The sequence below is a fragment of the Gossypium hirsutum genome, chromosome D08 (genome assembly GCF_007990345.1).
Source record: "Gossypium hirsutum isolate 1008001.06 chromosome D08, Gossypium_hirsutum_v2.1, whole genome shotgun sequence".
Taxonomy (NCBI): domain Eukaryota; kingdom Viridiplantae; phylum Streptophyta; class Magnoliopsida; order Malvales; family Malvaceae; genus Gossypium; species Gossypium hirsutum.
In genome coordinates, this window is record NC_053444.1 from 29,341,129 (window position 1) to 29,352,285 (window position 11,157).

The 11,157-nt window shown below is 42.7% G+C and overlaps 2 protein-coding genes across 2 annotated transcripts; both read left to right on the plus strand.

Annotated features, from left to right (window-relative positions):
- The first annotated feature begins 1,163 nt into the window (after positions 1–1,163).
- On the plus strand, positions 1,164–2,330 carry LOC121220318 (ELKS/Rab6-interacting/CAST family member 1-like). Its single transcript, XM_041099993.1, has 2 exons — positions 1,164–1,926; positions 2,122–2,330. The coding sequence occupies exons 1-2, from the start codon at positions 1,164–1,166 to the stop codon at positions 2,328–2,330; spliced, it is 972 nt and encodes a 323-aa protein (XP_040955927.1).
- An 876-nt stretch (positions 2,331–3,206) lies between these two features.
- On the plus strand, positions 3,207–5,538 carry LOC121220319 (uncharacterized). Its single transcript, XM_041099994.1, has 3 exons — positions 3,207–3,392; positions 3,507–3,962; positions 4,090–5,538. The coding sequence occupies exons 1-3, from the start codon at positions 3,207–3,209 to the stop codon at positions 5,536–5,538; spliced, it is 2,091 nt and encodes a 696-aa protein (XP_040955928.1).
- Positions 5,539–11,157: the final 5,619 nt, after the last annotated feature.

The window sequence follows — 11,157 nt, forward strand, 5'->3', positions numbered from 1 at the left end:
TGTCCAAACTTGGTCTGAGACAACACAACAAGAGAAAGGTGATAGTTTGGCCGAAGGGTATGTGTCAGAGTTGTGGGACTTCACTCGTGTTAGCGTGACTCAGAATAGCCTACGGGAACTAAAGGAAATTTGGGATCAGTGGAATGATGAGATTAAGCAACTCTTCTACTCTAGCTAGGGAGACCTACCTTACTTGCTCGACGTAAAGGTGGATAAGCGCCTGTTCCGTGCCTTAGCCCCATTTTGGAATTCTGCTTATTGTTGTTTCACCTTTGGAAGTGTTGATTTAGTGCCTACAGTGGAGGAATACACGGCATTGCTTCGTTGTTCAAAAATTCAAGTGGACAAAGCCTATTCAAGAGCTGCTAATGTTCCAACCTTTCTGAAGAAGTTGGTGAATATAACTGGGATGAGTGAGCAATGGGTCGCAGCACGAATCAAACAGAAGGGAGATAGCAAATGTATTCCTTGGAAGAATCTGAGAGATTTAATTCAAGTACATCCAGACACGAAGAAGAGGGTTGATGTTTTTGCTTTGAGCATCTACGGCCTAGTTGTCTTTCCCAAAGCCTTAGGACATATCGATGAAGCAGTCGCTGATCTTTTTGATCGACTTGATAAAGGAGTCACACCGATTCTAGCAATTTTAGCAAAAACTTTCAGGTCACTGAACGAATGCCGAAGAGTAGGTGAAGGAAGATTCATTGGATGTGCGCAGCTTCTCTTGGCATGGTTTCACAGTCATTTCAGGAAGGTTGATAAATTTTCTTATCGAGTTTTTTCTGAAACTTATTCACCCTTAAAAGAAATAGTGGAAATACTGATGCAGGATGGGGCCCTAGAAGAAAGATGGATTGCAATTCTTCAGAATCTTCAAGAGGAGGACATTGAGTGGAGAGCTCCTTGGTTGCTGTTAGATGAGATATTGTATAGATGTGGAGATTTCGATTGGGTTCCTCTACTTGGGATTTGGGGAGCTATTGGTTATGCACCGTTACTGGTATTGAGGCAGTATAGATCGAGGCAGTTCGTACCTACAACCCAAGGATTAGCTTAAAGTGAGTTCTCGTATAAGTGTGATGGTTACAAGAAAAAGATTCGAGAAATGACAAATGCTTGGAGGCAGACTCGTCGATTGAAGAGATTGTCAGTAGGTCCGGTCGATGACTCCTGAATATATCAGTTGGCTGGGTAGGAGGGTCAATGATAATATACCTGTACCAGGTCAAGGAGACAGCCAATTAGTAGAAAAGCATGTACGTATGGTCCCTTCTGAGCTAGAAATTATAAAACAAGATTTTGAAAGAAGAAACTCTGAGCTTGAGAAGAAGCTAGGGCAAATGGAAGAGGAAAAGATGAGTCTGAAGTTGGACGTGGATGTTCAGAAGCTGGAAACCGAAGGCCTGAGGAAAGAAAAGCGCAAAGTTGAGGAGGATTTGAATAGCTTGAAGATGGATTATAAGAGGCTACGTATGTCAATGAAAACTGCTGGATTGGGAAAAACCTCAGAGCAGTGGTGTCAAGAAGTTCAAGAAGAAAAGGTCAAGGCTGATAGGTGGGAAAAGAGATTTCAAGAGGCTCAAAAGCAAAATAAGTCCTTTGAGAGGAGTTTGTTCGAAAGCCAGAACGAAAAGGATGAATTAAAAGCTAGGGTGGCTGAACTGGAGGCAATATTACAAGACTATGAAGCCAAAATTGAACATCTGGAAGCAAATGAAGATCATCAAAATGAACAGCTTCACTATCTCCAGGATCAAGTTGCAAGAAGGGATCACATCATGGGAGAAGCTGTGGTTCAGATTGAAGGGGTAGCTGAGCACTTGCAGACTTTGGCAGTACAAGCTGATGTACTAAGTGTGAAGTATGAATCGGAATCAGATCAGGGGCAGAAGTTGGCATCATTACTTAGGGAGATTAAAGTTCTAAGTGTTAGGGCAAAGCCGTATTTATAGCTGTTTTATGTAAAGAAATTTTTTCTCTAGTAAAGTTTTCTGAGTGGAATTGAATTATAATTAACGCCTTTTTTGCATTCACCTCTTGCATCGTATCATATGCATTAGCATCAGATCATATGCATTAAAGACCTTTATTAAATCCTAATAAGTTAAAATTATTGCTCAGTTAACCTGGAAACCAACCAACCAACCCGACACCGATACGGCACTCGAGCAAAGACAAAAGATACGGATCAGAGATTAGAAAAGCTCGAACAGTACCAGAAGGAGATGCAAGACCGGCTTCAGCTACAAATGCAGGAGCGGTTAGACAAGATGAAACAAGAGATGTCTAAGAAGATGCGGGAATCTCAAGAGGATATAGTGGCAAAGTAAACCCGACTGATAACTAAGGGAGGTGACAAAGGAAAGGGCCCCATGGCAGATGTCGATGAGGGAAATGATGATGAACTTTTCTATCCTCTAGGTTTCACCCCTCCACATGAGCGAGCTCAAGCTGAATACCCGTGCAAATCTACTGTCACCATCATGCCTCAGCAATTTCGAGCTGGTATTTCGAACCTCCAAACTGGGCCGGGTTTTAATCCTGAAAATAATCCTATTAACTCTTCCATTCCTGACTTTGATGAAGTGGTTGAGAAGGAAAGAGTGAAGGAGGAGTTACCGAGACAGTTAGAGGAGAGATGCAAGTGGCTCGAGGAGAAGTTCAAGGCGATGGAAGTTACTGAAAGTTATTGAGGCATTGACGCAAAAGAGCTGAGTTTAGTGCCAGATCTAGTACTCCCTCATAAGTTTAAGATGCCTGAATTCGAGAAGTACAATGGAACGACTTGCCCAGAGGCTCATGTCACCATGTTCTGCAGGTGAATGGCTGGATACGTTAATAATGACCAGCTATTAATACATTGCTTCCAAGATAGCCTTGCAGGGGCAACATCCAAGTGGTACAATCAGTTGAGTCATGCCACGATTGGTTCATGGAGGGACTTGGCGCAAGCATTCATGAAACAATATAGTCATGTGACAGACATGGCTCCTGATAGAATCACCCTTCAAAACATGGAGAAGAAGCCGAGCGAAAGCTTTAGGCAGTACGCACAGAGATGGAGGGAGGTCGCTGTCCAAGTTTAGCCACCGCTCTTGGAAAAGGAAATGACCATGTTGTTCATTAACACCCTGAAGGCACCATTCATTACACATATGTTAGGAAGTGCCACAAAAAGCTTCCCTGACATAGTCATGAACGGTGAGATGATTGAGAATGCCATCAGGAGTGGGAAGATCGATACTGAAGAGAGTAACAGAAGATCAGCTTCGAAGAGGAAGGAAAACGAGGTGAACAACACGAGCATGTACAGTAAAGCTTACTCGAAGTCAGTAACAGTGAGTCAGCCAAGGAAGGTGGCTGCCAACCAGCAAAGCTCATCGAGACATGAGGTCAGTACAAGGCGAAATGTTGAGAGGCCCCAATTCACGCCAATTCCTATATCATACAGATAACTATACCGAAACTTATTCGATGCACATGTAGTTTCCCCTTTCTATTTGAAGCCCTTGCAACCCCTGTATCCCAAATGGTATGATGCGAATGCACAATGCGACTATCATGCGAGAATAATAGGGCATTCCATAGAGAACTGTACGACCTTTAAGAAGTTGGTTGAAAGGCTCATTGGTATGGGTGTCGTTAAATTTGATGACTCGACCAAGGTAGAAAACCCATTACCGAATCACACTGAGGGTGGGGTAAATATGGTGGGTGAAGACAGAAGAATCAAGACAGACATTGCGGATGTAAAAACTCCTTTGAGATGGGTCTGGAAGGAGAGGGTGAAAAAGGGACTAATCGTCTCAGAAGAAAGTTGTGAAAAGAGGGAGAACTACTGTGAGTTCCACCATGAAGTGGGGCATGAAATCCAGGAGTGTACGGGGTTCAGAGCCCTGATACAAGGTATGATGGATAATAGGGAGGTGGAATTCTGTGAAGGAGTTCAAGAGGAGAGTCATGTATGCGCATCAGAGTTGGCATTGGGAGTCCCGAAGGCTAGCCGTCTCGCGACCTTAGAATAGTGAGATTGGGGCGTGAATAACACCAAAAGTAATCATTTAAAAACTGACTGTGTTTGCATATAAGGATAACAGGAGGGTTCCTTGGAATTACGATTGTAATGTGACAATCCTAGGGAAGGAGGATGTAATCAATAAAGAGGAACAGGATGAAGGAAGGCACCACGGACAGATGGAAGCACGAGTAGAGCCAATAAGAGAAGAAACTTCAGTTGAAAAGAAGAAGAATGTGGTTGAACCCGAATTTTTGGTCAATGAACCAATCAAAGAAGAGGAAGCTAGAGAGTTCTTGAAGTTCATAAAGCATAGCGAGTATAGTGTTGTGGAACAGCTGCACAAACAACCAGCCCGCATATCTGTGCTAGCTTTACTCCTAAACTCGGAGGGACATCGGAATGCACTACTGAAGGTGCTAAATGAAACTTATGTGGCCGACGATATCTCTATTAACAAGTTGGATCGACTGGTCGGCAATATAAGCGCGGATAACTTCATTTCTTTCAGCGATGACGAAATACCACCTGGGGGTACGGGATCTACTAGAGCTTTACACATCACTGCAAGGTGTAAAGGGTGTATATTACCGGGGGTTTTGGTAGACAATGGATCGGCATTAAATGTATTGCCCCTATCCACACTCAACAGGCTACCTGTGGATAGTTCGCATATGAAGTCGTGTCAGAACGTGGTTCGAGCATTCGATGGTACTGAGAGGAGGGTTATGGGAAGAATTGACATTCCCTTGTTAATTGGCCCAACTATTTATGAGGTGGACTTCTTATTTATGGACATCAAGCCTTCTTACAGTTGCCTATTAGGAAGGCCATGGATTCATTCAGCAGGTGTGGTACCGTCATCGTTACATCAAAAACTGAAGCTGGTGTCAGAAGGCAGGGTTGTGACGATAGATGCTGAAGAAGATATCATTGCATCTGTGACCAACGATGCGCCTTATCTAGAAACGAGCGATGATGCAATCGAATGCTCTTTCCGTTCCTTGGAGTTTGTAAATACAACATTCATCCGTGAGGGGAACAAGATCCCGATGCCGAGAATATCAAGGACCACAGGGATGGGTCTGCAATTGACAGTTGGAAAGGGAGCTTTGCCGAGAAGAGGATTGGGAAAGTATCTTCAGGGCCGAGTTGAGGATCCAATGTTGAAAGACAAGCAGGACCGTTTTGGCTTAGGTTGCAAGCCAGATTTTAAGCAAATGAGGATGGAGCAAGAGAAGAAACAAATGAGGAGAAGGGCTTGTTTGACAGGGGATGAAGTTGAATGGGAACCCATGACCTTTCCTCACCTATCTAAGACTTTTGTATCGGGAGGATTTGTCTATCAAGGAATGCTAGGGGTCAGAAGTATTAACACGGAGCTAGGGAGTATTCATGCCGTGTATGAAGAAGCGACGCGAGGAAGAACTTTGCCAGATATTCGTCCTTACGAGTCGGAAAGGGAGCTAAACAACTGGACTGCAGAAGAAATACCTGTAGTTTTTAGGATTTCCTCAGAGTAATGTCCAGAACACCCTTATTGCTTTTTAGCCTAGAAGTGATAAGGATTCCTTTGTGAAATAGGCTCATGTCCAGAAAATCGTTATTTTAATAAAGTTCATGTTTGCAGTCATTTTTGGAGCAAATCTTTCTTTCCATAAGAGCAATTATTTTAAGTTTCTCTTAAACTACACTTGCATTTCATTCATGACCATATTGCACCAAACAAATTCCTGAATCCATATTATTTTTCATACCTATAACAGGTTCCACGATATCAATGATGTGAATGTCACTCTTACAAATTTAGAGTCTCCTTTTGAATGAAACCTGTGTTTAGAGGGATCGCATGATTTTGAAGACAACGAAGACTGTGGTTTGTCTCCTGACTTGTTGAAGATGGTAGAAAGGGGCGAGAAGCAAATCCTACCTCACAGGGAATCAATAGAAATTATGAGCTTAGAGGAAGGTAAAGAGGTGAAGATCGGATCGGATCGGATATCTCTACAAAGACAAGACAAGACCTCATCGAATTACTCCGAGAGTTCAAGGACGTGTTTGCATGGTCATACCAGGATATGCCGGGGTTGAGTACCGACATTGTAGTCCATCGTCTCCCTATAAGAGAATATTGCAAGCCAGTGCAGCAAAAGCTCAAAAGGATGAGGCCTGATATCGTGTTGAAGATAAAGGAGGAGGTCCAAAAGCAGTTTGATGCCGGATTTCTGCAAGAAGTCAAGTATTCTGAGTGGGTGGCTAACATTGTACCAGTTCCAAAGAAAGATGGAAAAGTACGAATGTGTGTGGATTATCGGGATTTGAACAAGGCTAGTCCAAAGGATAACTTCCCATTGCCCCACATCGACACATTGGTAGACAATACTGCGGGCTTTTCATTGTTTTCCTTCATGGATGGTTTTTCAGGGTATAATCAGATAAAGATGCATCCTGAATATATGAGAAAGACTACGTTCATTACGCTATGGGGGACGTTTTGTTATAAAGTGATGCCGTTTGGATTGAAGAATGCAGGAGCGACATACCAAAGAGCCATGGTAGCCTTGTTCCATGACATGATGCACAGGAAAATCGAGGTTTACGTTGATGACATGATCGTGAAATCTAGAACGGAGAGCAAACATGTGCGGGTCTTGAGAAAGTTATTCTTAAGATTGAGAAAGTTTTAGCTCAAGCTTAATCCAGCGAAGTGCACTTTTGGGGCCAGGTCAGGAAAGTTGCTAGGCTTCATAGTCAGTGAAAAGGGAATCGAGATTGACCCAGACAAAGTCAAGGCAATACGAGATTTACCTTCACCCCGCACTCAGAAAGAAGTTCGAGGTTTCCTCGGAAGATTGAATTACATCGCTAGGTTCATTTCATAACTGACTGAGAAATGTGACCCTATATTTTGTCTTCTGAAGAAATATAATCCTGGTACTTGGGATGAAGAATGCGAAGAAGCTTTTAACAAGGTGAAGCAGTATTTGTCTAACACTCCAGTGCTGTCACCACCTAGCCCGGATAGGCCGCTGATATTGTATCTGACAGTATTTGATAATTCCATGGGGTGTGTGCTAGGCCAACATGATGAAACGGGGAGAAAAGAAAGGGCGATATATTATCTCAGTAAAAAATTCACTGACTGTGAAATGAGATATTCGCCTATTGAGAAGTTATGTTGTGCCTTGATTTGGACAACCCAAAGATTAAGGCAGTACATGTTATACCATATGACTTGGCTAATCTCAAAGTTAGACCCGTTAAAGTATATGATGGAGTCAACTGCTTTGAATGGGAGAATGGCCCGATGGCAGATCTTGCTGTCTGAATTTGATATTGTTTATGTGAGCCAGAAGGCTGTGAAAGGGAGTGCAATTGCTGACTTTCTAGCTAGTAGAGCTCTAGAGGACTACGAGCCGTTGAGTTTTGATTTCCCAAATGAAGACCTGATGTGTATAGCAGCTACTGAGGAAAGTCCCCAAGAAGGTCACGGTTGGAGGTTGAACTTTGATGGAGCCTCGAATGCTGTGGGTAATGGAATTGGGGCAGTCTTAGTATCCCCGAATGGTGATCATTATCCTTTCACTTGCAAATTGGATTTTGATTGTACAAACAACATGGAAGAGTACGAAGCATGCATCATGGGGATTCGTGCAGCTATAGAGCGAAGAATCAAAGTGTTAGAGGTCTATGGAGATTCGGTATTGGTGATATATCAGCTCAGGGGTGAATGGGAAACGAGAGATCCCAAATTAGTCAGTTATCGAAAGTTGGTCCTCGAATTGATTAAGGAGTTTGAGGACATCACTTTTTGCTATCTCCCACGAGACGAGAACTAGATGGCTGATGCACTAGCCACTTTAGCCTCCATGATCAAGGTGAACAGACATGAGGATATGAAGCCAATCCAAATGAGTATCTACGAAGACCCGGCTCATTGTTACAATATTGAAGAAGGAGAAATCGATGATAGCCTTTGGTATAAAGATATTCTACGATATGTAAAAAATTGTGAGTATCCTGGTCAGGCAACGGAGAATGAAAAGAGAACTCTGAGAAGACTAGCCATTGATTACGTCTTAGATGGGGAGATCTTATACAAGAGGGGAAAGGATCAAGTTCTGCTAAGATGTGTGGACGATGTGGAAGCACAGAAAATCTTGGAGGAAGTCCATGAGGGCATCTGTGGAACGCATGCTAGTGGTTTCACAATGGCCAGACAGATTATGAGATTTGGGTACTACTGGTCCACCATGGAAGGGGATTGCATCAATTATTCCAAAAAGTGACATAAATGTCAAATCTATGGTGATAAAATGCATGCACCTCCTTCACCTCTTCATGTCATGACTTCTCCATAGCCTTTCTCCATGTGGGGTATGGATGTTATCGGGCCAATATCGCCGAAGGCTTCAAATAGGCATTGTTTCATATTCGTGGTTATTGACTACTTCACCAAATGGGTAGAAGTTGCTTCGTATGCCAACGTTACAAAGTCATCAGTCAGTAAGTTCTTGAAAAGGGAGATCATATGTCAATATGGAATGCCTGAAAGAATCATATCCGACAATGCGTTGAACTTGAACAACAGCTCAATAGCAGAAGTCTGCAGTCAATTCAAGATCAGACATCACAATTCATCGCTGTATCACCCAAAAATGAATGGTGCAGTGGAAGCGGCTAATAAAAATATAAAGAAGATTGTAGGGAAGATGACTGAGACTTACAGGGACTGGCACGAGAAGTTACCGTTTGCCCTCCTTGCGTATCGAACGTCAACCAGGACCTCCATCGGGGAAACGCCTTTCTCCTTAGTTTATGGCATGGAGGCAGTCTTGCCCATTGAAGTGGAAATCCCTTCTCTCCGGGTTTTGACTGAGCTACAATTGGATGAAGCGGAATGGGTTCAATCTCGATATGATCAGTTGAACTTGATAGAGGGAAAGAGGCTAAAGGCTATTCAGCATGGTCAGATGTACCAGAAAAGAATGATGCGAGCCTACAACAAGAAAGTTCGACCTAGAGAATTTCACGAGGGGGACCTGGTGTTGAGGAAAATTCTTCCTCTACAAAAGGATTTTAGGGGGAAATGAATGCCGAATTGGAAGGGTCCTTATATTGTAAAAAAGGCCTTTTCTGGAGGAGCCCTGATCCTGGCTGAAATGGATGGAAAGAACTTGCCTAATCCAGTAAATTCAGATTCGGTCAAGAGATACTTTACTTGAAGAGGGGAAGGAACCAAAGTGAAAACCCGCAAAGGGCGCTTTGATTCCAAAAATAAAAAAAATGGAGAGGCTAAGGTGAAAACCCGCAAAGGGCACCTTAAGACCAAAGGGGATTTGAGTTGAAAACCTGAAAAGGGCAACTCAAATTTTGATTGTCACGTGGTAGTCTTGTTGTACTTAAATCGACAGAAAGGCATAGACGATATCTTGGGGCATCAACAAAATACTGTGAATCTCCTAAACGCGTGTTGAAGTTAGAAGGGTCTTCGAAAAGTTGTATAGAGAAATTCAAGCAGAGATATCTGGGGCACCTGTTCATAGTATTTGTATTGAATTGGTTGTTTTAGAATGTTTCATTCTTTTTCAATATAAATGTCCCCAGACAATTCCTCTATCATTGATAACGAATTGCGAGCTATGCTCCCAAATTAATTTTGTTTATGTTATCGTTATGATCTTTTCGCAAGCATGTTGCATTAGAATGACGATTAATGGACTAGTAAAACTTTCACAAGGGAAGTTTTTTATATTACTTTAGAAATTTCTAAATAATACAGGAGCCTGAAGCAGGACTATTATTTAGACTTCACTGGGTTAAAAGGTCGAAGATATCTAGGGGTCAAGAGTCAAGATTAAGATTTCCAAGTTTTGACGAAGCGTATGTAAAAAATTGTGAGTATCCTGGTCAGGCAACGGAGAATGAAAAGAGAACTCTGAGAAGACTAGCCATTGATTACGTCTTAGATGGGGAGATCTTATACAAGAGGGGAAAGGATCAAGTTCTGCTAAGATGTGTGGACGATGTGGAAGCACAGAAAATCTTGGAGGAAGTCCATGAGGGCATCTGTGGAACGCATGCTAGTGGTTTCACAATGGCCAGACAGATTATGAGATTTGGGTACTACTGGTCCACCATGGAAGGGGATTGCATCAATTATTCCAAAAAGTGACATAAATGTCAAATCTATGGTGATAAAATGCATGCACCTCCTTCACCTCTTCATGTCATGACTTCTCCATAGCCTTTCTCCATGTGGGGTATGGATGTTATCGGGCCAATATCGCCGAAGGCTTCAAATAGGCATTGTTTCATATTCGTGGTTATTGACTACTTCACCAAATGGGTAGAAGTTGCTTCGTATGCCAACGTTACAAAGTCATCAGTCAGTAAGTTCTTGAAAAGGGAGATCATATGTCAATATGGAATGCCTGAAAGAATCATATCCGACAATGCGTTGAACTTGAACAACAGCTCAATAGCAGAAGTCTGCAGTCAATTCAAGATCAGACATCACAATTCATCGCTGTATCACCCAAAAATGAATGGTGCAGTGGAAGCGGCTAATAAAAATATAAAGAAGATTGTAGGGAAGATGACTGAGACTTACAGGGACTGGCACGAGAAGTTACCGTTTGCCCTCCTTGCGTATCGAACGTCAACCAGGACCTCCATCGGGGAAACGCCTTTCTCCTTAGTTTATGGCATGGAGGCAGTCTTGCCCATTGAAGTGGAAATCCCTTCTCTCCGGGTTTTGACTGAGCTACAATTGGATGAAGCGGAATGGGTTCAATCTCGATATGATCAGTTGAACTTGATAGAGGGAAAGAGGCTAAAGGCTATTCAGCATGGTCAGATGTACCAGAAAAGAATGATGCGAGCCTACAACAAGAAAGTTCGACCTAGAGAATTTCACGAGGGGGACCTGGTGTTGAGGAAAATTCTTCCTCTACAAAAGGATTTTAGGGGGAAATGAATGCCGAATTGGAAGGGTCCTTATATTGTAAAAAAGGCCTTTTCTGGAGGAGCCCTGATCCTGGCTGAAATGGATGGAAAGAACTTGCCTAATCCAGTAAATTCAGATTCGGTCAAGAGATACTTTACTTGAAGAGGGGAAGGAACCAAAGTGAAAACCCGCA